This window comes from Monodelphis domestica, chromosome 1, assembly GCF_027887165.1.
Source record: "Monodelphis domestica isolate mMonDom1 chromosome 1, mMonDom1.pri, whole genome shotgun sequence".
Lineage (NCBI taxonomy): Eukaryota > Metazoa > Chordata > Mammalia > Didelphimorphia > Didelphidae > Monodelphis > Monodelphis domestica.
The window spans coordinates 461,768,048-461,795,333 of NC_077227.1; the positions used below are offsets into that span (position 1 = coordinate 461,768,048).

The window sequence follows — 27,286 nt, forward strand, 5'->3', positions numbered from 1 at the left end:
ATCTTTCCAGGCTTATTTGCCATTGTGCTTCATAACCAACTTAGTGTTTTTGTTATTTGCCATTCCCCTTATTCCTTTTCTGCCTTTGTATATAGGTCATAGTTCAAGCCTGGAGCCCTTGTATTCTGCTTTCACCTCTTATAGAAGCTTTAGGTCTCTTGAAGACTTAGCTCTGGAGCCAGGGACTTAGCTTCAGAGCTGCTCCTTTACAGTAGACTTTTCTCATTTGTTAATAAAATGAAATCTTTTTAACTCCTTAACTGCTTTTGATTTTTTCTATAGCTCCTGAGCACTTAGCCGCCCAGTACTTTGAATATAAGTAGGTTTTTAGTAAATATATATTTTTACTTTTAATAATTTTTATTGATATTTTTTCTTTCTTACAATTTCTTACAATTGAGGTGGCTCAGTGGATAGATTGGTGGGTCTGTGATATGGAAATCACTTTAAAAGACTGATATATATTAATTTAAGGTGCCAAGGAATTCAGCTATGTAATTCCTAAATGAAAACTCAAGTCAGCTGTCAACCTTTTTATGGTGTTTTAATTACAAACAGGAGGAAGAAAAGTATTAGAGGGAAAGAGAGAGAGAGGGAAAAGGGAGAGAAGGAAATAGGGCTTAAATACCCACTCTGCTTAAGCTGAGCCAAAGGCCCAAGGCCCTGGATAGCCGGGGCAAAGGAAAGAGATCAGTCCCTATCACTCACGTGACCAAAATGGAGAACAGTCTGTGGACTCCTCCACTCCAAGTACCAGGCTCCAACCACCCTTTTTCTCCACACAGGAAGTCCCCAGAACTCCTGAGCTGTCCTCTGCCTCACTTCCTGTCTCTCACACGTGCCAATGGTGGCTTTAGCTTGACCCAGGACGTCCCAGAGGTCTGTCCTTTTTGCACATGTCTGTTGAAGGCCATATTCTCAAATAATTAAATCTTGAGTTTTGCTGCAGCCCTTCCTGATCTTGTTACCCTGAGTAGGGTGGAGATTGTACTTTCCAAGACCTGATTCTGTTATTCCAAGTATCTCTATTGTTATTGATCAGGAAATAGCTAAATCCCATCTTCTAAAGAATGGTCTGAATAGGATGGAGTAGTTTTGAAATTCACAGGTCTAGAGTCAGGAAGACCTGAGTTCAAAATGAGCCTCACACATACTAGCTGTATGACCCTAAGCATATCACTTACCCCTGTTTGCCCTAATTCACTGGAAAGGGAAATGAGCAAACCATTCCAGTATCTTTGCCAAGAAAACCCCATGGACAGCATTGGTGGGCTGTGGTCCACAGGGTCATGAAGAGTCAGATATCTACATCAACAGAGTATCTTCTAAACCCCTCATTGAGAGCCATCCTATATGATAAATAATAATTACAACTGATTGATAAATTGAGTTCTGAGAACATGCATTGTGTCACACCTATGGACCATCAATATATCTTATACTGATTTTCCCTTAGAATACAGTGCAGTGCCTGAATATTACAAAATAAGACAAATTTCTCCCTGCTCCCAAAGTGAAATAAATCACAATATAGTAAAAAAGATCATACATGGGAGTCAGGGGATGTGTTCCCCTCCAGAGGAAGCTTCCAGACAAGTGTAATGATCATGGTTATGCTCTGGGATTTGTTTCTTCAGCCTCAACTGATACCGGGTCAACCTTCAGAAAATTTCCATTCTTGGAATAGAGGCCAATTTAAAATATAGGCCAGAAAGCTCTAAAAAGGATCTGGCAAATGTATGGACTTGGCTTCAGCTCTCTGCATCATAAAACATATCTTCTGTCTCATAATCCAAAAAGAATCTCCACTTTGTAGAGGTTCCCTCATAAGGGAATGCTTGTCCTAGGCATGCTGCAGACCAGATACTTATTTTGTCTTAGCCTCAAAAGCCAGAATCCAGTAGAAAAAGAGATGGTGAAACTTCCCCAATTCTGTTTACAGAGGTCTTACAAAGACCAACAATCCTAAGCAGAATTGTTGCCCACTGTTACTTTCCAATAATGTCTCTCATATGTGAAGCTCTGAGTTGCTAAAACAGGTACCAGTACCACATAGTACAATACAACTTCTTCCATGCATCTCTTTCTCTCATTGTTTTCATATCTGTGGACAAGATGATTCCAGGATGTGCAGTTTCTGGATTCAGTCAGATTTCCTCATGGAATTTTATCTTGGTCATTTTTGATTCCTGCTCTTCAGGTGAGGTGTGAGGAATTTAAAGGAATGTGCCACTTTCCCCATTTGTTGATTGGGCCAGAGTTCTCTGTAAAAAAAAATTCTCTGGCACTCAGGACATTTAAAACAGCCCCCAGAAGCTTCATGACTTTGCTAGAAACATTTTTACAGAAACTTTTGACCACATTCTGTAGATAGGGCATATGTGAAGAAATCTAGGCAGATGGGACACTCTGTGGAAATAATTGAAGTGAGATTTGAGGCCATGATTTTTCTGGTGCCTCAGTATTGGACCTTTCCCTATGTTTGAAGCTCTAGATTGGTTTCCAGGAAGAAAGATTTTGCTCAGGTTCTTATTCAAGACCCTGTGTAGTGTAGCTCCTAGTTTGCCTATCTTTCCACAACCATTGACTTGCCCATTTTTTGTAATTTTTTCCAGTTTGTAGGTAGGGTGAAGCAAAATTCTAGGGTTATTTTGATTTGCATTTCTCTTATTATTAGTAATTTGGAGTATTTTTTCATGTGACTGTGAATACTTTGCAATTCTTTTTTTGAGAACTGTTTATTCATTTCCTTTGACCATTTTATCTATTGGGGAATGACTTTTAGCCATATGTAGATTTATTAATTCTTTATATATCTTAGATACCAAACCTTTTTCAGAGAAATTTGATACAAAGATTTTTTCCCCTCATCTGACCACTTCCATTCTTCTTATCATAGATGCATTACAGTTTGTGCAAAAGCTTTTCATTTCAAGTAATCATTATTTTACTTTTACAAATTATTCTGTAGAATTGTTATTTATACAATTATTTTATCTTTTGTAATTACTTCTATTTCTTGTTTGGTAAAGAATATATTTCCTACTTACAAAGCTGTGAGAGGTACATGATCTGTTTCTAATTTTTTTTATTATGATCTTTAATTTTAAGGTCATGCATTTAGAATGTGTTGTAGAGTGTGGTATAAGGAATTAGTCTATAATTCTAATTTCTTCCAGACTGCTTTCTAGTTTTCCCAGCAGTTTTTATCAAATGGACAGTTTTTCCTTGGGTAACTTCCCCTTCCCCCTACTTTACAAACACTGAGTTTATTGAGTTTTATTATTTTTTAATTTTCAGCTGTTCCATTGGTCTATTGCCCTATTTTTTCATCAAATATTTTGATAACTGCTGCTTTATAATATAGTTTGAGGACTAGAAGTACTATTTTCCCTTCATCCTTATTACTTATTTTTCATCATTTCCCTTGAGGTTTAAGAGCTTTTGTTTTTCCAAATGAATTTTATTATTTTATCAAGGTTTGAGAAATATCCTCTTGGTAAAACTTGAGTGTTATAGCATGAAGAGAGTAAATTAATTTTGTTAGTATTGTCATTTTTATTATGTTATTAGCATGACCTCATGAGTGCTGAATATTCCTCTAGCTATGTAGGTTGTTCTTTAATTTGTTAAGGAGTATTTTATCATTAAATCTGTACAAGTCTTTTGTGTGTTCTTTGGGAGGTTGATCTCCAGATATTTTATTGATTTGGTAATTATTTGGAATGGGATTTCCCTTTCAATTATTGCTTCTTGTGTTTGTTATCAATAATATAGAAGTGCTGTTGATTTTTGTGGATTTATTTTGTAATCTGTAGCATTTTGGAATTTATTGTTTCAGTATCTCTGCTGTTTTCCTGGCATTAATGATGATTAATCATTAGCAAACAGGGATAGTTTTATTTCCTACTTACCTTTCTTTATTCTTTGAATTACTTTCTGTTGGTTTATTGCTATTTGCTAGCATAAATAGAACCATATCAAATAATAGTGGGGACAGAGTGGGCATCTTTGCTTGATTCCTGTATTTATTGGAAAAGGTTCTAGTGTATTCCCATTGTATATGCTTGCTTTTAGTTTTAGATAAACTAAATTTTAGATGCTTTTTTATTATAGTTTTTTAAAAGGGTCCCTCTATATCTATACTTTGTAGGGTTTTTAAACATAAAAACAATGTTGTACTTGTAGTATGTTGTATCATAATGAATGATTTTTTGATAAATGCTGTAATTAATAGGTTTTTATCTAAAATGAGTCACTATTCATCAATAACTGTTGTTTATAGTTTTCTTTCCCTGGTTTAAGTATTAGAAATATATTTGTCTAGGAAAGGATTCTGGTATTTTTTTTCTTCCTACTTTCTTAAGTTTTGAGAATAATTTGTGAAAAATGGGTACTTACTATTTTTTTAAAAGTTTGATAGCATTCTCCTATGAATCCATCAGGGCCAGGGCTTTTTTCCCTGGGTAGTTCCTTTATAGCTAGATCTGTTTTCCTTTTAGATTGTGTTTTTTAAAGATCTCTACCTGATATTTTGATAGTTTGAATATTTTTTTATTTTTGAAGGTATTTCTCTATTTCTTTTGTGTTAGTACTTTTTGAATATAACTGTTTATAATGTTCTGATTATGCTTGCAGTGATTTCACCTTGCTCATTTGTTTTTTTGTTGATTTGATTTTCTTGATTTTCTAATTAGATTAGCTAAGAATTAGTCAATTTTATTAGGCTTTTTAGAAAAATCACCTTTTAGTTTTATTTTTCATTTGTTTTGTTTCCAGTTTATTTCTTCTTATTTTTAAGTATCTCATCTTTTGTGCTTATTTTATTTTTCATTTGTTTATTCTTTAATTTTTTAAAAAGCATAATCAGTTCATTAATCTTCTCTTTTTCATTTTAATGGGTGATTGCAAAGATGTTATTTTCCCCGTGAGGACTGCTTGAACTGCATCTTAGGGGTTGCAGTAACTTTTTTAAAATTGCATTGGATATATTAATGCTTTTTGTTGACACTTTCCAATAATTCTTCCCGATAAAACCTTCCCTTAGATAAAAGAAAAACAGTTGAGCAAAACAGAGACGTAAGCCACATATGTACTATTTTTTTACCTGTATACCATTACTTCTCTATCAAGAGAAAGGAAGCTTGTTTTACCATTATTCGTTTTATTTCTAATTTTCATATTGATTATTCATATATTCTCTAGCTCATCAGCCTCATTAGGTCCCATGAACTTCACTTTCATTCCACCTCAGCCATACAGGATTGGTCATACACTTGTTCTCAACATCATTATCCCCTACATCTATTCTACCTCTTCTATTTGTAACTCTGAAATTCCTGTACCTGATCACAATTTCCTGTTTCAAGATTGCCCTGTGCTTCATCCCTATCCTCATCCCAGCCTCCAGTCTCATCTTGCATTCCCATGTTATCATTCCTAGCCTGGCTTCTTTAGTTCAGCTTTAACATTGTTTTGGACTGATAAATCCCCTTATGCCACTGGCACCCTGAATTATTTGCATCATCTTCCTTTTCTGCTTCTGCTTATAAGCTTCTGAACACTTGTAGAGGAAGTCACATAGCCATGCTGGCTGGATCCACTATGAGTTTTCCTACCACATGCCAGTCCTTTTATTCTTTCCTGATAGATTGGCTACTTTCCCTATAGCCTTCTGGTATGTCCAGATTGTTCCCATCCTTAAAGTAAAAAGTGAATTTACCATCCCCTCAAACTGTCATCTTCTGTCTCTCCTTTCTTTCAGAGTCAGACTCTGAGTCTGGAAAAAACTGCCCACCTTCACTTGTTTCTACATTCTCAACATTTTTTTTTTGTTAATCCTTAACTTCTGTCTCAAAGTTGATACCAAGTATTGGTTCCACAGAAGAATGGTAATGGCTAGACAGTTGGGGTTAAATGACCTGTCCAGAGTCACACAGCTATATTGTCACTTTTTAACAAGTGTGTGTTTTTATTATGAACTTGACAGACATCAACATGATCATTTTCTTTCTTCATATACATAAAAGAACAGAAAAGGATAATTATATATAAAACTATAAGTTTCTATTATGTAGAGCTTGGAGGGTTTTATAGGCATATAATAGATTTTATACAGTAATCCTAATACTGTCTTGCTTCTTTCTCTGTGACTCAGTGTATTTTATTATTGTTTTATTTATACTCTTTTCTTTTTTTTTCTGGCATCACTATTACTATAGTGTCTGGGTATGGGTCCATATTGTTTCTTTCTGGAGTATTGGTAATAGCATTCTAATTGGTCTCGCTCCTCTCCAATACTACTTCCATATAGATGCTAAAGTAATAGTTCTCAAGTGTTACTTCTCTGCTTATGAAACTTCTGAGGCTCCTTTGAAATAGAATATGAATGCCTTTGGCATTTAAAATCCTTCACAGTTTGACTTCAACCTATCTTTTCAGACTGATTACATATTACCATCTACTATATAGTCTTATAGTCTGTGGTCCAGCCAAACTAACCTGCTTGTTTTCCTCCTACATATATCACTTCATCTCTTGCCTCTAAGTCTTTCTTTGTAGACTTTCCTCTCCCCACCACCCTCCATGCTTGCAGTGCTCTATCTCCCCACCTTTGACTTTTGGAACTTTTGCTTCCTTCCCAAGCTTAGCTCAAGAGCCACCTCCTTCCAGAGGCCTTCCCCAGTTTCCTTAGTTGTTAGTGCTTACCTTTTCTCCTAAATCATTTTGTGTTCATTTTGAACATGTTTTGTACTTAACTCACCTGTGAACATATTGTATCCCTGTAATAGATTGTTAAGGACTTTGAGGACAAGGACTCTCTCACTTTTGTGTTTATAGCCCTGGATGTCTTTAGCACCTAGTACATAAAATGCTTTTCAAATGATCATCAGAGAAGCTATGAGTCATCTTTCATTTAATATAACTTCTACATTTTGGTTTCATTTATAAAGACAATATTAATGTTTATATAGTTTGGTTTCTCTAGTAATATTTTCCCTGTGGTCATCGAATAAGGATCTGATATTTAGAGTACCACCAGTTAAGTTAATGTTTATCACTAATCTAGAAACCATGTCATTCTTTTTTTTTTCTTTTCTTTTTTAAAATTTTATTTAGTCAATTTAGAACATTATTCCTTGTGTAACCTGCTAGTGGCGGTTACAAAAAGAAATTTTTCCTTTGTGGGTTGGGACTTGAGAAGGAGCAAGGAGTTTGAGAATATGGGTGAAGAATGAGAGACACAGACAAGTCAATATTACTGAATAGGGAAGGCACGATCCCCTATGACATTCTCCTTGGTAGGAAAATGTGAGAAGCTTACAGACACGTGGAAGTAAGAATTCTGAGGTAGAAAGCATGTGGCCAAGAGGCCTTAGGAAAGATAAAGGAGGAGGACAGTAGTGAAAACTTTAAGATTGCAGGACCAGAAGAGAGAGTCACCGGGTGCCTTCCAACTTTATTACAGTGTGGCTTGGGAGGTACTCAGCGAATAAGTAACAAGGCATAGATAATTCAGATTGGTTGGGAAGGTAATGATGACAACTTTTGGGCGCTTTTACAAAGGAATTTGACTCTGCACCAAATGTTAATGAGTTTGCCTTGAGCAAAGGCAGCATGGCTAGGTCAAGAGTCCGCCCACAAATATCAGAGTATAACCTTGTGTCTGAAGACACAATAACCATACAATCATTTATATTTCTTAGATGTGAATATACAAGAATCATATTCTATTCCTCCCTCCCACCCTTCCCGTAGCCCATGGGCAATTCCACTGGGTATTACTTGTGCCCTTGATCAGAACCTATTTTCATGTTGTTGGTGTTTGCATTAGGATGTTCATTTAGAGTCTACATTCCTAATCATATCCCCATTGACCATGTAGTCAAGCAGTTGTTTTTCTTCTGTGTTTCTGCTCCCACAGTTCTTCCTCTGAATGTGGATAGTGTTCTTTCTCATAGATCCCTCCAAGTTGTTCAGGATCACTGTATTGCCACTAATGGAGAAGTCCATTACATTTGATTGTGCCACAGCGTGTCAGTCTCTGTGTACAATGTTCTCCTAAACCATGTCATTCTTAACCTGTCTTTTGCCTCCTTTCCTGCTGTCTTCCACTAAGAAAGGAGAAAGACACTTCCAGAAACGAGGGACGTTTTACATTTTTCTTCTTTTTCCAAGTAGCCATGGCCAGAGATGGCCAGAGATTTCATCCCTTTGCAGCCAGAATCCAAGTGGCAAGCTTCTCTGTACTTAGCCAGACTGATCCTCTCTGCCCTGAAACTAAATTCACTCTTTCCAATTTGGCATATCCTGCTAGATCTTATGTTCTCTTGCCCTTTGAGAACTCTGTTAACTCTAGGCCATGATGAGATGTTAGTGAAGGACTTTTGTGGCAATTATAATAATTATTGTTAACTACATATAATAATAATAGTCTCTAATGTACTTTTCAACTCCATTATTATTATTATTATTATAAAATTGTATTTTGTAAATTGTGAGAACAGCTTCTCAAAGATGTCATGTTGCTTGCATAAGGAGGAATCCAACAACCTAACTAAGGACATTCCATGTATACTTGCAACCTCCAAAAAGTGATTTGAAGGAGTTGGATAACTATCCTCTGAACATTAATCTCTCTCTTTTTATATTCTGTTGTAGTGAGAGACAAGAAAGAAGTCTGTTGGAATTTGCCCTCTGACTTTTACTGAAAGCACTGTTTCTCTCCAACCTTTGCTTGGTTCATGTTGCTAATTTAGGTGAGACAATCCAAAATTGTTTCTCTTTCTGGTATGTTAACAGTAGTGACCAGGAGGATTAAATTGTCTTCCCCCAAATTTATGTTATAACCAAGTTGTGAATTGTCCTGTAGTTAGCTTTCCCATCCTCTTTCAAGGAAACTACCCAGGATAACTTGACCTAATAATTAAACTGGTCCAGTCTTTTGGACTGGAAAAGGTCTCACCTTTTCTAATTAACAGAGTTCAGAGAACTGCTCCTATTGTAAGTTTCTATCCTACATATCAATGGAGAGACCTTGACTCCATTAAGTTAGTTTTCTTGACCAAGTCCACCAAACCCGTTGCTTTCTCATTGCCCTTTTCTATATGCATCATCACAAAACAAAAGAACTTTGGGTTATTTCTTGGACTTGGTGATTTTCATCCATCCATTAAATAGTAATAAAGTACCTCAGAGTTGAAGAAAGGAACTAGTTTGTTCCTCAGGGACTTGAATTTGGATTAGGCCAGGATCCTCTTTCTCCATTTCATACCTTCTCTTCCCATCCCCCAACCTTCTTTAAAGACTGAGCAGTTGTAACCACATCCTTCTCAGGGGAACCCACCCCATCTTCAATATTGGCACCCTTTCTGAGAGGGTGCCCTGCTTCAACATCAGAGCAGCTGACTTGTATTAATTGAATCTCTGGTTTTAGGACACTCCAATTGACTTACAGCATACTGGTAGCACATGTTATCTGTGTCCCCTGTACTGTGGGCTTTATGAGTGTCACTTCCTGGCAAATGTTTAAATTCTAGATGTTGTTTTGGATGTAGGCTGTAGGAGTCAAGGGTAATGATGAGTAGAAGGAGAGAGCAGGATCTTTACCTTTTGGTGGAAGATGGAACTGAATGATTCAGCAAGTTGTAAAAGGACTGGTTTCCCCACAGTGTAGGTGGCTCAGGGAAACCCATCCCTATTATTAAAGAGCTTGCTACCCTTCTGTGGATTCACAAAGCCATTTCTGGGCGCCTCTCTCCTCCAGTCTTTTTCATGGTATGGTCTAACCTTCAGTCACTCTGCTTATGATTTAAGCCCTCCAAGGAGAGGATAGACATCTAGCTCTAGAAATGACCAGGCCAAAGGGTCCTGCTAGTGTCTGCTAGCCTCTCCATGATCTGACCCTTGGAAACCTGTATGGCTCTAGTAGCCTAGTGACCAAGGCTCTTGGTGTCTGTTTTTTTCTGGATCCATCCTGGCTAAAAGTGCCTTGATCAAGTGTTTCAGTTCCTATCTTGGTAACATGAAGAAACTGGTTCATCTCTTTTTTCACCCATGTCTTTCACAATTATCTTAGCATACCCTCAGTATTTGAAGATATGAAACACTGAAGATGGCTTGAAGGGAAATGTTTGACTAGAGAAGCTTATTTTTATGTTATTTTTTGTTAATGGTAGAGTGGCCAAATTCGAATTACCCAGATGTTTTCCTCTTACCTAAAAGTGTTGGTTGTCTTGAGACAGATCTGCATATTAAACCTTTACACATCTCTTTTTTAGGTAATCTAGGAGAAGAGTACTTGGAGATGAGGACTAGATGTCCTTTAAGTGTTACTCCTAATCATTTGAATATTTAATTCATTTTCTTTAGGTTGGACAAAATCTTTTATTAAAAGTGACATCAGGATCTTTTTGGTTGACATAGAAAAATGATTCTTAGTATGAGAGGGACAAAGGAAGTACATTAATTAGTTGTGGCTTAATGATTAAAAGCCCTCATGAATAGAATTTTTTATTATAAAATGGGAAACCAGGTCCAGATTTTGTCTCTCCCTCCATTATTTACCATTGCTCACATACAGATTGACTAACTTTTCATCTTTGTTTTCTCCACTATAAATGGAGTGAAAATCTTATTGGCTTTTCTAGCTGGTCATTTAAGCTCCTCTGAGAGAAGGATTATTTAAAATAAGGGTGTGACTTCAAGTAGAATTTAAAATAAAACGGTCTATTATCTCATTCTGACTTAGCCCCAGACCACTTACTATTTAATGCTTCTGGAAACCAGGCTGCCCTCTGCCAATAACACCTGCCTGTGGGTTCCTTTCAGGTTAAACCATGATTCCTGTCACAGAGCTCCGATACTTTGCTGATACTCAGCCAGCCTACCGAATCCTGAAGCCATGGTGGGATGTCTTCACAGACTACATATCCATTGTCATGCTGATGATTGCAGTATTTGGAGGGACCCTTCAAGTTACCCAAGACAAGATGATCTGTCTCCCTTGTAAATGGGTTACTAAAGACTCTTGCAATGATTCCTTCCAAGGTTGGTCTACTCCTGCCCCAGATACCACCTATTACAACTCTACCATCCTTCCATCTCCAGACCCAGGGCCCAAAGGAATCAAGTATGACCTTGATCGGCATCAGTACAACTATGTGGATGCGGTATGCTATGAGAACCGGCTCCACTGGTTCGCCAAGTATTTCCCCTATTTGGTGCTGCTCCATACACTTATCTTCTTGGCCTGCAGTAACTTCTGGTTCAAGTTTCCCCGGACCAGTTCTAAACTGGAGCACTTTGTCTCTATCCTGCTTAAATGTTTTGACTCACCTTGGACTACCCGGGCACTCTCTGAGACAGTGGTGGAGGAGAGTGATCCCAAGCCAACCTTTAACAAGATGAATGGCTCCATGGACAAGAAGTCATCCACAGTGAGTGAAGATGTAGAGGCTACCGTGCCCATGTTACAGCGGAGTAAGTCAAGAATTGAGCAAGGCATTGTGGACCGGTCAGAGACGGGAGTGCTAGACAAGAAGGAAGGGGAGCAGGCCAAAGCTCTCTTTGAGAAAGTGAAGAAATTTCGGACTCATGTGGAGGAAGGGGATATTGTTTACCGCCTCTACATGCGGCAGACAATCATTAAGGTGATCAAGTTCATCCTAATCATTAGCTACACCGTGTACTATGTCAACAACATCAAATTTGACGTTGACTGTACCGTAGACATTCAAAGCCTAACAGGCTACCGCACTTACCGCTGTGCCCACCCTCTAGCCACTCTCTTCAAGATCCTGGCTTCTTTCTATATTAGTCTGGTGATCTTCTATGGCCTGATATGCATGTATACACTCTGGTGGATGCTTGGGCGCTCCCTCAAGAAGTATTCGTTTGAGTCCATCCGTGAGGAGAGCAGTTACAGTGACATCCCCGATGTGAAGAACGACTTTGCCTTCATGTTGCACCTTATTGACCAGTATGACCCCCTTTACTCCAAGCGTTTTGCTGTCTTCCTCTCAGAAGTGAGTGAAAATAAGTTAAGGCAGCTGAACCTCAACAACGAGTGGACGTTGGAGAAGCTGAGGCAGCGCATCACCAAGAACTCCCAGGACAAGCTGGAGCTGCATCTGTTCATGCTGAGTGGGATTCCGGACACAGTCTTTGACCTCATTGAGCTAGAGGTGCTCAAGCTGGAGCTCATCCCTGACGTGACCATTCCTCCCAGCATTGCCCAGCTCACCAGCCTCAAGGAGCTTTGGCTCTACCACACAGCAGCCAAAATTGAGGCACCTGCCCTGGCCTTCCTGAGGGAGAACCTCAAGGCCTTGCACATCAAGTTCACTGACATCAAAGAGATTCCTCTGTGGATCTATAGCTTAAAGACCTTGGAAGAACTCCACTTGACTGGCAACCTTAATGCTGAGAACAACCGCTACATTGTGATCGATGGTCTGAGGGAACTAAAGCGGCTCAAGGTCCTCCGGCTCAAGAGCAACCTGACCAAGCTACCCCAGGTGGTTACAGATGTCGGAGTCCACCTCCAGAAGCTTTCCATCAACAACGAAGGGACCAAGCTGATTGTCCTCAACAGTCTAAAGAAGATGGTGAACCTGACTGAGCTGGAACTGATCCGCTGTGACTTGGAACGAATCCCACACTCCATCTTCAGCCTCCACAACCTGCAGGAGATTGACCTGAAGGACAATAACCTCAAGACCATAGAGGAGATCATCAGTTTCCAGCACCTGCATCGCCTCACTTGCCTTAAGCTGTGGTACAACCAAATTGCCTACATCCCCATCCAGATCGGGAACCTCACCAACCTGGAGCGTCTCTACCTAAACCGCAACAAGATAGAGAAGATCCCTACTCAGCTCTTCTACTGCCGCAAGCTACGCTACCTGGATCTCAGCCACAACAACTTGACCTTTATCCCTGCTGACATTGGGCTGCTACAGAACCTTCAGAATTTGGCTGTGACAGCCAACCGGGTAAGTTCATGGTAGAATTTGACGCAGGGGATGGAGACTCTAAATACCTCCCTATAACCTTGGGAGCTAAATAGTAGTGTTAAATATTATTTTCATTTTATAGGTGAAGAAACTAAAAGTTAGGTAAAGTGACTTGCCCAGGATCATACATCTAGAAGGTGTCAGAACCTGAATTTGAATATTGGTCTTCTGATTCCAGTACCTGTGTTTTCTGTTCTACTTTACTGGTCAAGAAGTATGTTTTTTTTTTTCCTAAACCCTTACCTTCCATCTTGGGGTCAATACTGTGTATTGGCTCCAAGGCAGAAGAGTGGTAAGGGTAGGCAAAGGGGGTCAAGTGACTTGCCCAGGGTCACACAGCTGGGAAGTGTCTGAGGCCAGATTTGAACCTAGGACCTCCCGTCTCTAGGGCTAGCTCTCAATCCACTGAGCTACCCAGCTGCCCCCTCAAGAAGTATGTTTTTGACAGAAGCTTGCAAAAGTTGAATACATTAAATAATTTATTCTCAGTATTGGAGGGGGAAATATAAGAACAGTAGAAGGCCTAATCAGTTTCTTCAAGGAGATTATCATCTAGATGTAGAAATAAGTCATAGAAGGTAGATAAGACTGAAGAAAAGCTAGAGTAAGACATTTTAATCTGAAAGTGCAAAGGAGTCTCTGTGGTTATTATAAGATCAGTGAATTGGGTTAATTAACATTTAGAAAGTGATTATTTTTTAGAATCTTGGAGAGAGAGAGAAGAAGGAATATGTTAGCTAAAAAAAACAGGAAGCTTAATTCGTACAAAGAAAATGGCACATCTGTGATTGTGTCTTTGCCTTTCCTAGAAAGTATGAATGAAACAAAGAATTAAGAGCTGAGGCAACCTGTTACCTTGTTGTTGGCTTGATTGGGAGTCTGGGCAAATCCACTACTTCTTCAAGTCTACTTCATTATTATAAAAGTTCTTTATCAGGGATCCATAGAGATCCTCAAAGGATAGATTTTTACAAGTCCATGAATTTGGATGGGGAAAAAAGTTACATCTTTATTTTTACTCGCCTTTAAATAAAATTGAGCCTTTCCTTTCTTTAAAAGGGTTTTTCTGAGAAGAGCTCCATAGAATTTGCCAGATTGCCAAAGGGTTCATGAGACACATAAAAAGCTAAGAACTACTCACCCCATCCTCCCCACCCACAGCTAGAAAGGACTTCTTGAGGAGAGACATTAACTGCTGAAGTGAAATTGGCCTTTATTTAGGCTGTAATCAGCCAATATTTTTATTTTGAGATATTAAAATGGATTTCAAGTCATTTTCTACTCCCATCCATAGCAGTGTATAATACTATAAGAATTAAAAAAGAATCCAGGTAATCAGTTTAAGGGAACTTGGATTTAAGCTGACTCATTTACTTTCCTTGGAAGAAAAGTATGCAGCTCATAACACATCATAAATTCAGGGTCAGACTCAGGCTTGGTGGAACAATATCAGGTACCTAATGGTCTTACCCCTAGAAAGGTTCGGTCCAGTTTGGGATCTGTGTCTGAGACAACCTCTGAATTAGGAAGAATTTATAATTTTATTATACACTCTCATTCCTGGGTGCGGACTGGGCTAAGAGCATCTTGCTCAAATGGGATGAGGCCTACAGCAAGATTGTGTGGTTTTTGTGGTTTGAGTTTCTTAAACAACATCTTAATTGTTCTGCCTACCACCTCCTCCCCCCCTCCCCTTTCCTCCTGGAGAATCACCTGTATTGAAGTTTGCTTTCTTGAAGAATATTTGTAGAAAATTTTGATTGAGTTAAATGTGTGCTTGCTAAAGGGTTTAAAGCTTGCTTTGGACCTTTCCTAGTGCTAAAGGGAAAACAAGCAGACTACTGGCATGTATTCTATGCCAGGTAACTTGCTGGCATCTAGTATTAAGTTCGTGTAGAGTTAGAGCTAGATAGAACCTAAAGAGGTTACATGCTGCAGCCCCAGCCTCTAATACCATGCCTAAATTGTCAAATAACCAAATGTACTCTCTTAAGATCTCTTAGGTTAGAGATCTAAGATCTCCAATCTCCCACTGCATTTAATCACTTGCCAGGAAGTTTTCCCCATCTATCTTAACCTCCTTCCATTTAAGTCATTCTGTTGTGGGAGAAATACACCCAAGTTCCTAGCAGGGTCTTGGCCCAAGAATGGAAGACTCAAACTCTGTTCAATCCAGAAGAAAAGAATTTTATTTGAGGAAGAGGTTTAAGGTGGCAGAATAGCCTGATAGTTGGTGGAATGGCCTCAGGGCTAATCAGATAGCCTTAGGGTAGATGGGTTAGCCCAGGGGCTAGTAGAATAGCTTCTCTGGAGTTGATGAAATAGCCCAAGGTACAGTGGAGTAGCAGCCACCTGTAGCCCTGCGGATCAGGGTTTGCATATTTGTTAGGGTCTGGGGGCTAGTCATCCTCCCATTCCAAGGAAATTGCCATTTTTTCTGAAAACCCTGGAAAATAGGCATGACCAAATTCAGATGGAGGTGTGTTTTGGTTATAGGTGAACTTGGGGGCACCAGACAGAGAAAATAAGGAGCCTATCCAGGTTTGGGGTATCTCTCTGGAATGCCAGAGCCCTTAGTGCACGTCTCATGTTTCCTCATGGTCCCACCTGGCGTTACTAGTCAATATAGGAACTGTCTCACTACTCTTCTGAAATGTAAGGAGGGGAATACAGTGCAATGGGTGATCACTATAGGTAATTAATAATGTCTAACGGTTCTGAACTAAGGTAAATAAAGAACAGTTAGTAAATAATGTAGAGCGGGCACAAAGCTGGTACCCAATGTAGAACATTACAGATATCCAGTACAGGTGACTGATGATACAGAATGGATAACTGATTATTCTGCAACTTCTGCTTGACTAATACTGAAAGTAGAGGTTTTGCAGTTTATATTTAATTAGTGCTAACTGGTAAGAAATATAAGATTCCAGGACATGAGGGTCCTGTTTCTATTACTGCCCATTGCATGTCTCTCCATCAATTCAGTGTTTCATCATAGGATGTAAATAATACTGGATTCTTGAAGGCTGTCCTGCCAAGCTGGAAAGATGTTGAATATAGGATCATTGACAAGCTATGTGTGTCTGTTGCCTAGGACCAACCTAGTTGAGTTTGGAGAAGCCCATCACAGGTTGGATATGTGCAGTGATGAATGTTTCACCCCTACAAATTCTCCAAGACTGAGAAAGTCACAGGTCTTTTAAATAGGAGACTTCAACAGCAGGGAAGTAATTAAGAGTCTCACTGACTCTCATTTTCCTGCTTTATCCTGAACCTGCTTTCTTTGGAGACAGAGCCAAAGCTCAGTGCCCTCTAGGGAATAATTCCACAAATATTTGAAACTATGATATTGCCTTCCCTTCAGGCTAACTCTCAGATACTTTAACTTTTCCTCAGGGGAACTCTAGTATTTTAGGTTGGAGGTAGCATAAGGCGATAAGGAGGGGGTAAGTAGAGCAGGGTATTGTAAAGTTAGAACTGGGAGGGATTTTAGGAGTCATCCAGTCCAATTCCTTCATTTCACAGATTTGGGCACTGAGACAAGGAGAAATAAAGTAACTTTAAATCATGCAGTTAAGTGGTAACAGAGTCAGATCTAGGACTAAGCATGATGCCACAGAAAGAATGCTTGGTCTGAAGTCAGAGAGCTGAGTTCAAATTTGGTCTTCAGCCCTTCATTGCCTTACTCTTTTTGGGTGAGTCACTTTCTCTGAGCTTGGCTTTACTCATCTATAAAATAAGGGGGGGAGGGGGAAGGGAGAACCTGGGTAGCTCAGTGGATTGAGAGCCAGGCCTAGAGATGGGAGGTCCTAGGTACAAATCTGGCCTCAGACACTTCCCAGCTGTGTGACCCTGGGCAAGTCACTTGACCCCCATTGCCTAGCACTTACCACTCTTCTGCCTTGGAACCCATAGACAGTATTGATTCCAAGACGGAAGGTAAGGGTTTTAAATAAAATAAAATAAAATAAAATAAAATAAGGGGGTTCAACTATATGGCCTTTCAAGGCATTTCTACCTTGAAACCTACAATCCCATCACCTGTTCACCCATCACCTGGGGTTGTCTCCCAAGGGAATTAATTCAGTCCAGTTTGCAGACCCTTTGCTCCCTATCCTTACCTTACCTTCATTGTGTAGGAGGAGTGGGCGAGCCCAGCCTTAAGCCCTTGAGAAAGGTTGTGTGATGGAAAGAATGGCATCTTGGGTTCAGAGGCTGTCTTCATGCTCCCAAGAACTCTCTTATCCATCCTGAGACACCTTGCCTCTTGCCACTTCTCTTCCTGTGAAATTGGTTCCCCAGTGAGTTCCTCTGTTGTTTGGCTTTGGCAGTCTTAGGGTCATTCTGTAGGAAAAGGGGGGGGCCTGCCAGTGACTAAGAGGGGAGGAGGAGGAGGGAATGGAATTTGGCATGGATGTTTCCCAAGACCCTCCTGGAAATCTGAAAGTCCTAGTTAACAGATTGCTGTTTAATCATTTCCTGTTTCTACCCAGCCTTTTCTGAGTATTTGACATATTTACATGAAAATGGGCTGTTTTGTTGTTAACCCCATCTGCCTTTTCTCAGTTCTTCAGCACCTAGAATTCTAGCTTCAAGCAGATCTGCAGAATCTGCCCAGCTTCTACCTTATGTATCAGTGTCACACACACCTCTGTGCTCCTTCCTCTTTAGAGTTCTCTGGTCCCTCTAGCTAAAGCTGATGTTTCTTAGGGGATAAGGTCTTTCCTGAGCTGTTGAGACCACATATCCCCAAAGTGAGAATGAGGCTTGGTTGAGTTGTTGTTTTGGAGTCATTTCAGTTGTGTCCAATTTTTTGTGACCCCATTTGGGGTTTTCTTGGCAGAGATATTTGAGTGGTTTGCCATTTCCTTCTCTTGCTCATTTTACAGATAAGGAAATGAAGCAAACAGGGTTAAATGACTAGCCCAGGGACACATAGCTAGTATATAAGACTGGATTTGAATTCAGGAAGATGAATCCACTGCATCACCTAGCTGCTCCTATCAGTGGGGTTAAACCAGGTTAATCCAACAAACATTTATTAAGGCACTTTGCTAAACATTGGAGAGACAAAGATGAAAAGTGACAGAGTCCTTTCTTTTGTCCCATTTGGGGCAATTCCTGGAATGCACTCTCCCCTCTTCATCATGGAGCCTCCTCTCTTCCTTCAATCTATGCAGCTCAAGCACCATCTTCAACATAAAGCCTTTCCTAATTCCCACAACTGCCAGTGACTACCCTTCCTAGCCTCCTTGCATATATTCTACACATGTTGTCTGTATGTTTAAATATGTCTGTGTTCTCTCCCCCAACAGAATATCCCCCTTGAGAGTAGAAATTATTTCATTGTTTGTATCTGTATCCCCAGGCCTTGCATAGTGCTTCATACCTAATAGATGCTTAGTAAATGCCTGTTGATTGATTGGTTGCTTGCTATTTGGTGGGAAATAGCATGCATAGATAAATTAGAATGCGACATGATTGACAAAGTGATCCAGACAGAGTGCTGAAGGAAAACTGGAGAACCCAGAGAGTAGTAACAACTGGAACCAGGTAAAATGGCACCTGAATTAAGCTATGAAAGTGAAATGAAGAGAATTGAGTATATTCTAGATATGGGAGACTACTTGCATGGAGGCAGGTGATGAGCATATCATTGAAATACATCATATATCATAGATAATAGTTCAGTTTGGCTGAACATCAAGAATGTAAAGAGAAGTAATGTAAAATAAGGATTAAAAAGGAAGTCATCACCAGACTGGATTAGACAATTAAATTAGATTCATCAAAAATTTTAGTCTGTCCCTTCAATTTTTTTTAAACCTTTACCTTCTGTCTTAGAATTAATACTGTGTATTGGTTCCAAGGCAGAAGAGTAACAACAGTTAGCCAGAGGGAGGTTTAAGTGATTTGCCTAGAGTTATACAGCAGTGGCTGAGGTTGGGGCTGATTTGTAGCCCCCCTTCATTTTTATCTACTTCCCAGATTTGAACTAAGAGGAAAAATGGTTGGATAAAATATCATTGATTTGTGAGGTACCTGAGTAATCTTCCTTCAACAGTAGATACCATCAGCACCTAAGCAAAATAGAATTTAGATTTCTTTCTTTTTTTTTTTAAACCCTTACCTTCCACCTTGGAATCAATATTGTGTATTGGCTCCAAGGCAGAAGAGTTGGTAAGGGCTAGGCAATGGGGATCAAGTGACTTGCCCAGGGCCACACAGCTGGGAAGTGTCTGAGATCAGATTTGAACCCAGGACCTCCCATCTCTAAGCCTGGCTTTCAATCCAGTGAGCCACCCAGCTGCCCCCTTAGATTTGTTTCTAAGTGATTTGGCTTGAGTCCCAGGGAGTATGAGTTTAGCACCTGGAATCATGTACTCCCTGAGGACACTTACTATATAGTCTGTCTATGGCCCAGGGTGCAGTTGCTAGGTAAAGGAAATCAAGTCAGTTGCTTATCTTGGAGACTATGAGCATCTCATTTAGAAGATTATAGAATGAAAGCTATAGAAGGACCCTCCAAAGAGAGGCACTAGAGCCCAGAGAAGAAAGTGATTCATACAAAGTCACACAATAGGTCATTCATGTTGGATAGTCTCAGTTTACTTTATGTAAAGCAGGAGGTGCAGACATCTGTGTGTGTGGGGGGGAGCTCGGTTAGAATTGGGGGACTTGAAGATCATAGATTATAAAATGGAAGGGATTTCAGAAGCCATCTACTCCAAACTCTTTAATGTTATAGATTTGGAAACTGAGGCCTAGATAGTGTCATAAATGTAATGGCTGGGATTTAAACCCAGGTCCTCTGACTCTTAAATCCAGAGCACAAACCTCTTGTATCACAAACTGGAAAGATCTACTGTGAGGAAAGTGAAAGGAGGACGTCAGAGATGAATAAAAGCGTAATAGTCAACAAACATTGATTAAGCACTTACTGTATACCAAGGACTGTGCTAAATACTGGGGATACCAATAAAAGATGGACAGTCTTTTCCCTCAAGGAGCTTATTCTCTACTAAGCAAAGAACACACACAAAAGGAAATGATAAAATGAGAGCTTAGTTGCCTCTATTGGATCCCCTGGGTTAGAGGAAAACCTTCAGATACTTCAGGCTCCAGATTGCATAGACACAGCTGTGGTGTGGCTGGCAGACATAGCATTCCCACCTTCCCACTTTTATAGCCTTCCCTCAAACTTCTTTGGTCTATATTTCTGCTGTAGTTTCCTCCTTCTCCCAGACCCACAGCTGGGCCAAGCTGACCACAGAACATTTTTTCTTTTTAGACAGCTATTCAGGCAAGATGAGGGGCTGTCTGTCTGTCTGTCTATCCATCTCCTTCCTTTCCTCTCTCTCTCTCTCACTCCCTCCCTTTATGCTTCTCTCTATGCCCCACTCCCCTACCCTACCCCAAAGACTGGGCCTGTTTCCATCACAGAACCAGATAAACAAAGATCCTGTCTTTGGCAGAGGGGCCATACAGTGATTGAAAAAAATGTCCTGGGATGGAAGGAACCTAAGGTCACTCCCAATTGTGGTATATAGCTATCCACTCACCTGCTTTGACATCATGGGAAATACTGCCCATTAACTGCTCATAGGATTCTTATGGTCTAGGTGGGTGGCACTATTATGAAAGGCAGCCCTATGGCTACAGGATTTTGCTAGGGAGAGGGTGGAAACTTGATTTGAACTAGAACCTCCCTGTACCCCGCCTCTGCCGCCACCGCCGCCGCCGCCACCACCACCACCACCACCACCACCACCACCGCCGCCACCACCACCACCACCACCACCACCACACTGTCCTTTGGAGGTGCTTCCAACAGCTTTAGTATATTCCAGACCTCTGGGGATTTGAAATTTAGCAGCCTCAGTCTCAGTGGTAAGGCTGGTCTTCTGTCTGTCCCTCTGTCTATTTATCTACCTGCCTCCAGGGAGAGATTGATTTTCCTGACCTTGGAACTATATTATTTGGAGTCTTTGGAAGGCATAAGCCTGTACTGTAGTATTCACCTTTGTACTCTTCTTTTGGCACTTACCAGGCCATTGTAATTGGAAACTTTGTAATAATATTCCTTTCAACTGCCTCAGTGTCCACTTGTGGAGTGAAAGCTATAGCATCTCCTCTGGGTGAGGGGCTCCAGCCCCTCTAGGGACTGGCAGAAGGAACTGACTATGAAACCAGGACAAATGTTCTCATTTTTCAAAAAAGCTTCTTCAGTGTGAATGAAAGCTGAGTGAATGTGATCATAGTCTTTAAAAGGGTTGAAGAGGGAGGGGTGGGGCATGGAATAAAGGACACATAGACTTAGAATCCTGGGAGCCACCTTAGGGATCACTTTGCCCAACCGCCTTATTTGGCAGCTAAGGGAACTGAGGCCTATGGAACAAAGGAATTTGCCCAAGGTCATATGGTTCATTGGGGACAGAGAATTGGGGACAGAATTAGAGCTCAAGTCTTCTGATTCCTAGTCTAATATTCTTTTTCTTTATCAAATCCTAAAATTTAAAACCAAGGCTCCTGTCCTCCCCCTTTGAAGCTTAAAAGAGACCGTTTTAGAACCAAGAGAAAAAAGCCAATTTGTCACCATGAGGTATTGAATCCAGAATGCAATACTACCCTCTCAAAAAAGTACAGATTAGGAATATAAATAGGTATAAGAAGGGTTTGAAGAAATCCCTGGTGATAGGTGCCGGATGTGGCTATTTAAAGATGGGACTTTTGCTGACCTTCATGGAGAATGGCTAAAACTTCTTGTTCTCTGAATAGAGCAAGGAAGCATCATCCTAAGAGACCATCTAAAGAGAGGGGCAGAAGGTTCCCACAAGGATTGACCCAGGGAACTGTTGCCATTATATTGAACCAGTTATTGTCCCGATATTTGCTCTCTTTTTTCTTAAACCCTTACTGTCCCCATCTTAAGAGTCAATACTTAGCATTGGTTCCAAGTGCAGTAAGAGTTAGGCAGTGGGGGTTAAGTGACTTGTCCAGGGTCATACAACTAGGAAGTGCTTGAAGCCACTTTGAACCTAGGACCTCCCATCTCTAGACCTGCCTCTCACTCCACTGAGCCACCTAGCTTCCCTCTAACCTAAGTAGTTTTGCCTTGGGGAAAGAGGGAGAAAGAAGTAAGTCTTTCCTTTATTGTCTCTCCAAGAATATTGTGGGGTAACAGGACTGTCCCTGAGCATTCCAGAATGGCTTGCTCAAAAACAGAAGGAAAAGGGGGCGGCTGGGTGGCTCAGTGGATTGAGAGCCAGGCCCAGAGATGGGAAGTCCTGAGTTCAAATGTGGCCTCAGATACTTCCTAGCTGAGTGACCCTGGGCAAGTCACTTAACCCCCATGGCCTAGCCTTTACCACTCTTCTGCCTTAGAACCAATACACAGTATTGATTCTGAGACGGAAGGTCAGGGTTTAAAAAAAAACAACAATAACAGAAAGAAAAGTTACTATTCCCTTTGGGAGAAAAGAGCTGGCTGTCACCCCTACTGATGTGTGTATTCTAAGGTGTAATGGGTGAATTGGGGATCCAGTCTGATAGAGGCAGCAGCATGAATGAATCACTATTATTGAAGGGCAGAAATGTATTCTTACCTTCCTTGGTAAATCCTTCATCCAGACTTTCCATCAGCTCAGAGGAGTTTCATTTGGCCTGGAAAAAGTCAGAGAATTCATTATAGAATTGATCAATAGCCACACAAGATAATTAGCAAATATGATATTTGCTTTAATCATCAACTATCAAAGTCATTCTCTTCTTAATACTTGCAGAAGGAAAATGGTAGAGGTTAAGGTCTGGAAGAAATTAAAGAGGAAAAGGTGACCCAAAGATCATGGGTAGATTTGGGGTGCAGGGTGACCACTAGGCCCTGACCTGGACTGGTGAGTCTAGAAGGCCCAGGGTTTCAGATAATTATGGAGTCCTGGAACTGAAATCTCTTTTGTCCTTTCCTTCCTTCCTTTCCAGATCGAGGGTCTTCCACCTGAACTCTTTCAGTGTCGGAAACTTCGGACCTTGCATCTGGGGAATAACGTGTTACAGTCCCTACCATCCCGGGTGGGTGAGCTAACCAACCTGACCCAGATTGAGCTTCGGGGCAACCGGCTGGAATGTCTTCCTGTGGAGCTGGGGGAGTGTCCCCTGCTGAAGCGGAGTGGATTGGTGGTGGAGGAGGATCTGTTTAATACCCTGCCCCTGGAGGTGAAGGAACGGCTGTGGAGGGCGGACAAAGAACAGGCCTGAACCCCCTCTGGAGAATCCAGGGGATGATTCCCAATGCTGCTGGCGTAGGCGATGCTGAGCCCATTCCATTCCAGGCCCGCTTCCAAACTCCCTCCCCCACTACCGCCATCCTGTTACGTCAGACTAGCCAAGCAGTCCTTGAGCGTCAAAGCCGGAGTCAAGCCAGGCAGGCCCAGGAGAGTGGAGAGCAGGTTGATCCTCCCGCACCAGGCTCCTGGATCATGGAGCTCAAGAGGAAACAGGGAGCCAGTGGAGACTGCCTTCATATTGGACAAAGGCAGTGAGAAGAGGCTGGGCCTGCTCTGCCTGGAGCAGACCAGAGGACCATGCAGTATTTGGACAATCAGGGTCAGGGGATCAGAATCGCCTCTTCTGGTGATGTTTCTCTCCAAGCAGCTGAGTTAGGGCCAAGGGGCCTCTGCTCACATTAGGGGAGTCGATGACTATTATCTAGCTATTGGTATTTATTTTTTCCCTCTTCCTCTGGCCTGCCCCCTTTCTTCCCAATAACTTATACATTCCCTTGAAAGCTCAGTGCAGATATAGGGTGTTTGGGGGAGTGTTTTTTTAATTTTGTTTTTTAATGGTATTAGAAGTGCATTTTTTCCCCAACCCCATTTTCTAGCCAAAAGATCCAGCTGTGACCCTGCTCTCGGACAGTTTCCCTGCTCAGTCCTCCATGCTGCTAAAGGTCTGACCTCAGGGGTCAGGGGTGAAAAAAGAGGGTCATGAGGACTGAGCTGGTTTTCCCATTGCTATGGTGCCTGCAACAAGCTGAGTGGGATAAGAAGAAAAGTCTGAAACTTGTCCACTGAGACATGTTTTGAGTTTTTGTGGAGGTTTTAGATCCTTTTTTCTTTTTTTTTTAGGATTCTTTTTTAAAAGCAAAATGTTTTTTAAATTTTGGTTTGGGTATTAAAAATAAATAAAACTTAAAAAAAAAGTCACTAAGGGCCAGTAGATAGGAATGTCTCAGGATAGGGCGGTGGTTTCCCTTGTGCAAAGCAACAGGACAAAATTGAATTGTGTTTCCTTTCCCCTTGGGGTTTGGGAAGTGTTGCCAGCATCTTCCATGAACTTGGACCAAAAGGTCTGTTTTTTCCTCTCTGATCTTGGGGTGGACCTTTTTTTCCCCTCTTTTCTGGTATTCTGGCAGCAGCTGTTGATCTGTTTTTGCTGTTCCTACCCAAAGGGAATTTTTCCAGGCAGTAGAAACAGGCTTGGGAGCAGCATAGAGACAGAGTGATCATGTTGACAAATCCCCAAATGAACCTGGTGCTCTGTCATCTCCCCTTCCTCCTTTCCCAGCCCCACTTCACTCCATACAGTGTTAAGGAGCAGAATCATTAGCAGTAGGTATACTCTACCCAGAGGCAGTTTACCTGTGTCATACCTGGGTACAGGAATCTGGGCTTGCCTAACATCACTAGCTTCATTTTGCTTCCACTCCTGAGCCCTCCCTCAGCTGTGTGGTGTGGCTTTCATGTGATAGCTGCCATTAGCTTCAGCCCCAAATGCAAGGCTCTTCTTCCTTCACAAACATGGTCTAAAACCACCATTATATTATGCCCCTTTGATGGGGAACATAGCATGGGAAGCAAGGGAGGAGAGGAGAAGCTTTGAAAGTGTAGCTTTCCAAGGTCTCTCTCTCCAGACCTCCCATTCCTGTTAAAGAGGAGAAGAGAGGAGTTGGGGCTTTTCTATTAATGCCAATTTGTTTCCTTGGGCACGTTGCCAAACCAGCCCAGGGTGGAGTGAAGCTGGGGTGCCACCTGACCCTGCCTTAGATCACTTGGGACACTAGGGCACGTTTTAGCGTCTCTTGTCTTAATGATTTTTTTTCTGCATTGGTTGTAACCTTACGAGATAATGCACACTAGAGACTCGGACAACCATGAAGCAATCCGTTACAGTTGGGTCTGGACTCGCTGACTCAGTTCACATATCCAATAAAGCTATGACATCAAAATGCCCCTTGCTGTTTTCGTGTCATTGGGTGAGGGTAGGGAGTGTTTCCCCTGGCCTGGGCCATCAGTCTGCCCTTCTACAAGAGAAGCCATGGATGCTTTCCTGTTGCTGCTGACCCTTTGTGCCCCAAAACAGACCTGGAAGGGGTAAGGGTGGGGGTGAATTCTAATGGGAATAAGGCAGTAATCTGAGTGTTGCCTTCAGGTTTGGGATTTCAATCTGTTTCTCATCCCTGTTATCTTTAATTTTTTGCAGTTTATTTTTTACCATTTTTAAATTAATGCCATTTGTTTTAGGCTATTTTTACAGCAGTGTCATGAACTCTCATAAAGAAAAACAAAACTGACAAATAATTCTTTACATACATATCCCACAATTTTTTCAGCCACTCATCAGTCAATGAGCAAGCAACTACTTTGTTTCTAGCTTTGTAACCACAAAGAGTGCTACTAAGAATATTTTACATTATGTGAAACCTTTCTCTGATGTCATTGCTTTTATTTATTACTTAATTACTTACTTCTATCTATCAATACTTGGTTCCAAGGCAGAAGAGCTGTAAGGGCTAAGCAAAGGGCTATGAGTTAAGTGATTGGCCCAGAGTTACAAAGCTAGGAAGTGTCTGAAGTCAGATTTGAACCCAGTTTCTCCTGTCTCCAGGCCTGGCCACCTACTTGTTCCCTTCCATTTGCCTTTTTTTTTTCTATTTTTGTTTAACTCTTACCTTTCATCTTAGAATTAATGCTATGTGTTGGTTCCAAGGCAGAAGAGTGGTAAGGGCTAGGCAATTGAGGGTTATGTGACTGACCTAGGGTCACACAGCTAGGAAGTATCTGAATCCAGATTTGAATCTAGGACCTCCCATCTCTAGGCCTGGCTCTCAACCCAACTGCCCCCTCTATGAAAGAGGTCAGTTCTTTATGATCTCCCATATACGGATACTTTTAACTCCCCTTTACTCTACATCATTGACCTCCTTGAGGTTATGTGCCCAGTAAAGGGATCTCTGGGTCCAATGATGTGAACAATTTAAAAATTGTTTTGCTGGCATGATTGTAAATTATTTTCCAGAAATACTGAATCAATTCATGCTTCCTCCAAAGTCTTAATGACCTCTCTTGTATTTCTGCCTTCTGTCATTTTTTTGTATTTGATGGATGTGAGCTGAAACCTCAAAGTTTTAATTTTCCTTTTTCTTGTTATCAATGATTTGGAACATTTTTAACATGGTTGTTAACTTTCATTTCTATTTTTTTAAAGCTGTTCATATCCTTTAACCTCTTGCCTATTGGGAAATGGTTTTTGGTCTTCTAAATCTGGGCTAATTCACTGTATATTTTAGGTCTCAGACTTTTTATAAGATATTCAATACCAAAATTTTTTAGAAAACAGTTGACAGCTTCCTTTCTTATCCTAGCTGCATTGATTTTGTTCATACAAAAGCTTTTAAATTTTATGTAACTTAAATTGTCTATCTTCTAATCACTTCTGTTCCATGCTTGGTAAAACATCCTTTGACCATAAATCTGAAAAGTACTTCCTTCCATTTTCATATGATATAATTTTTTATATTTACATTGTATATCTATTTGGAGCTTATTGTTAAGGGAAGGAAGTTCTTTTCCCCAATCATTGGCATTCTTGGGATTTTCAAACACTAGACTCCCTGCAGAGGCTTATCTTTTTCACAGATCTCATTTCTATTAGTCAACAAATATTTATTAAGCATATATGTTCTAGGCACTTTTCCAGGTGTTGGGCGGATTAAGACAGAAAATTATACAGTCCCTGTGTTCAAGGAGTTATTTACATTTCTGTGGAGTCTGGGGGCATACACACACAAAAATATATGCAAAGTAATTTGTGTGGTGGTAAGACTAACTTTTTAAGGGATCAAGAAAGGCTTTGTAAGTAGGAGGTGCCTGAGATGATCTTCGAAGGAAACTAGGGATTCATAAGAGTTGGGAGGAGTATATTCCAAAGATGGGGGTGGATGTGGCATCCATCCCCTTCTCTTCTCTCCCATGGCTGCTCTGCTTCAAACC

General features: G+C 40.7%; 2 protein-coding genes across 11 annotated transcripts in view; one reads left to right on the plus strand and one right to left on the minus strand.

Moving 5' to 3' along the window:
- Nucleotides 1–25,242, plus strand: part of LRRC8A (leucine rich repeat containing 8 VRAC subunit A) — a 41,420-nt gene extending 16,178 nt beyond the window's left edge. For 3 of the 5 annotated variants that reach the window (XM_007475114.3, XM_007475113.3, XM_007475112.3), the window contains exons 3-4: nucleotides 10,831–12,995; nucleotides 22,998–25,242. In XM_007475114.3, coding sequence (XP_007475176.1) covers nucleotides 10,839–12,995; nucleotides 22,998–23,273 — 2,433 coding nt within the window. In that variant the 5' untranslated portion in view covers nucleotides 10,831–10,838 and the 3' untranslated portion in view covers nucleotides 23,274–25,242. Of the gene's footprint in view, nucleotides 1–8,661; nucleotides 8,760–10,830; nucleotides 12,996–22,997 lie in introns of all 5 variants that reach the window. The other 2 variants (XM_056822728.1, XM_007475115.3) reach the window with 1 other exon arrangement.
- KYAT1 (kynurenine aminotransferase 1) overlaps nucleotides 1–27,286 on the minus strand; it is a 152,681-nt gene that overhangs the window by 86,550 nt on the left and 38,845 nt on the right. For 5 of the 6 annotated variants that reach the window (XM_056822796.1, XM_056822793.1, XM_056822776.1 and 2 more), the window contains exon 2: nucleotides 22,625–22,682. In XM_056822796.1, coding sequence (XP_056678774.1) covers nucleotides 22,625–22,658 — 34 coding nt within the window. In that variant the 5' untranslated portion in view covers nucleotides 22,659–22,682. Of the gene's footprint in view, nucleotides 1–22,624; nucleotides 22,683–22,904; nucleotides 23,041–27,286 lie in introns of those variants that run through there. The other variant, XM_056822772.1, reaches the window with a different exon arrangement.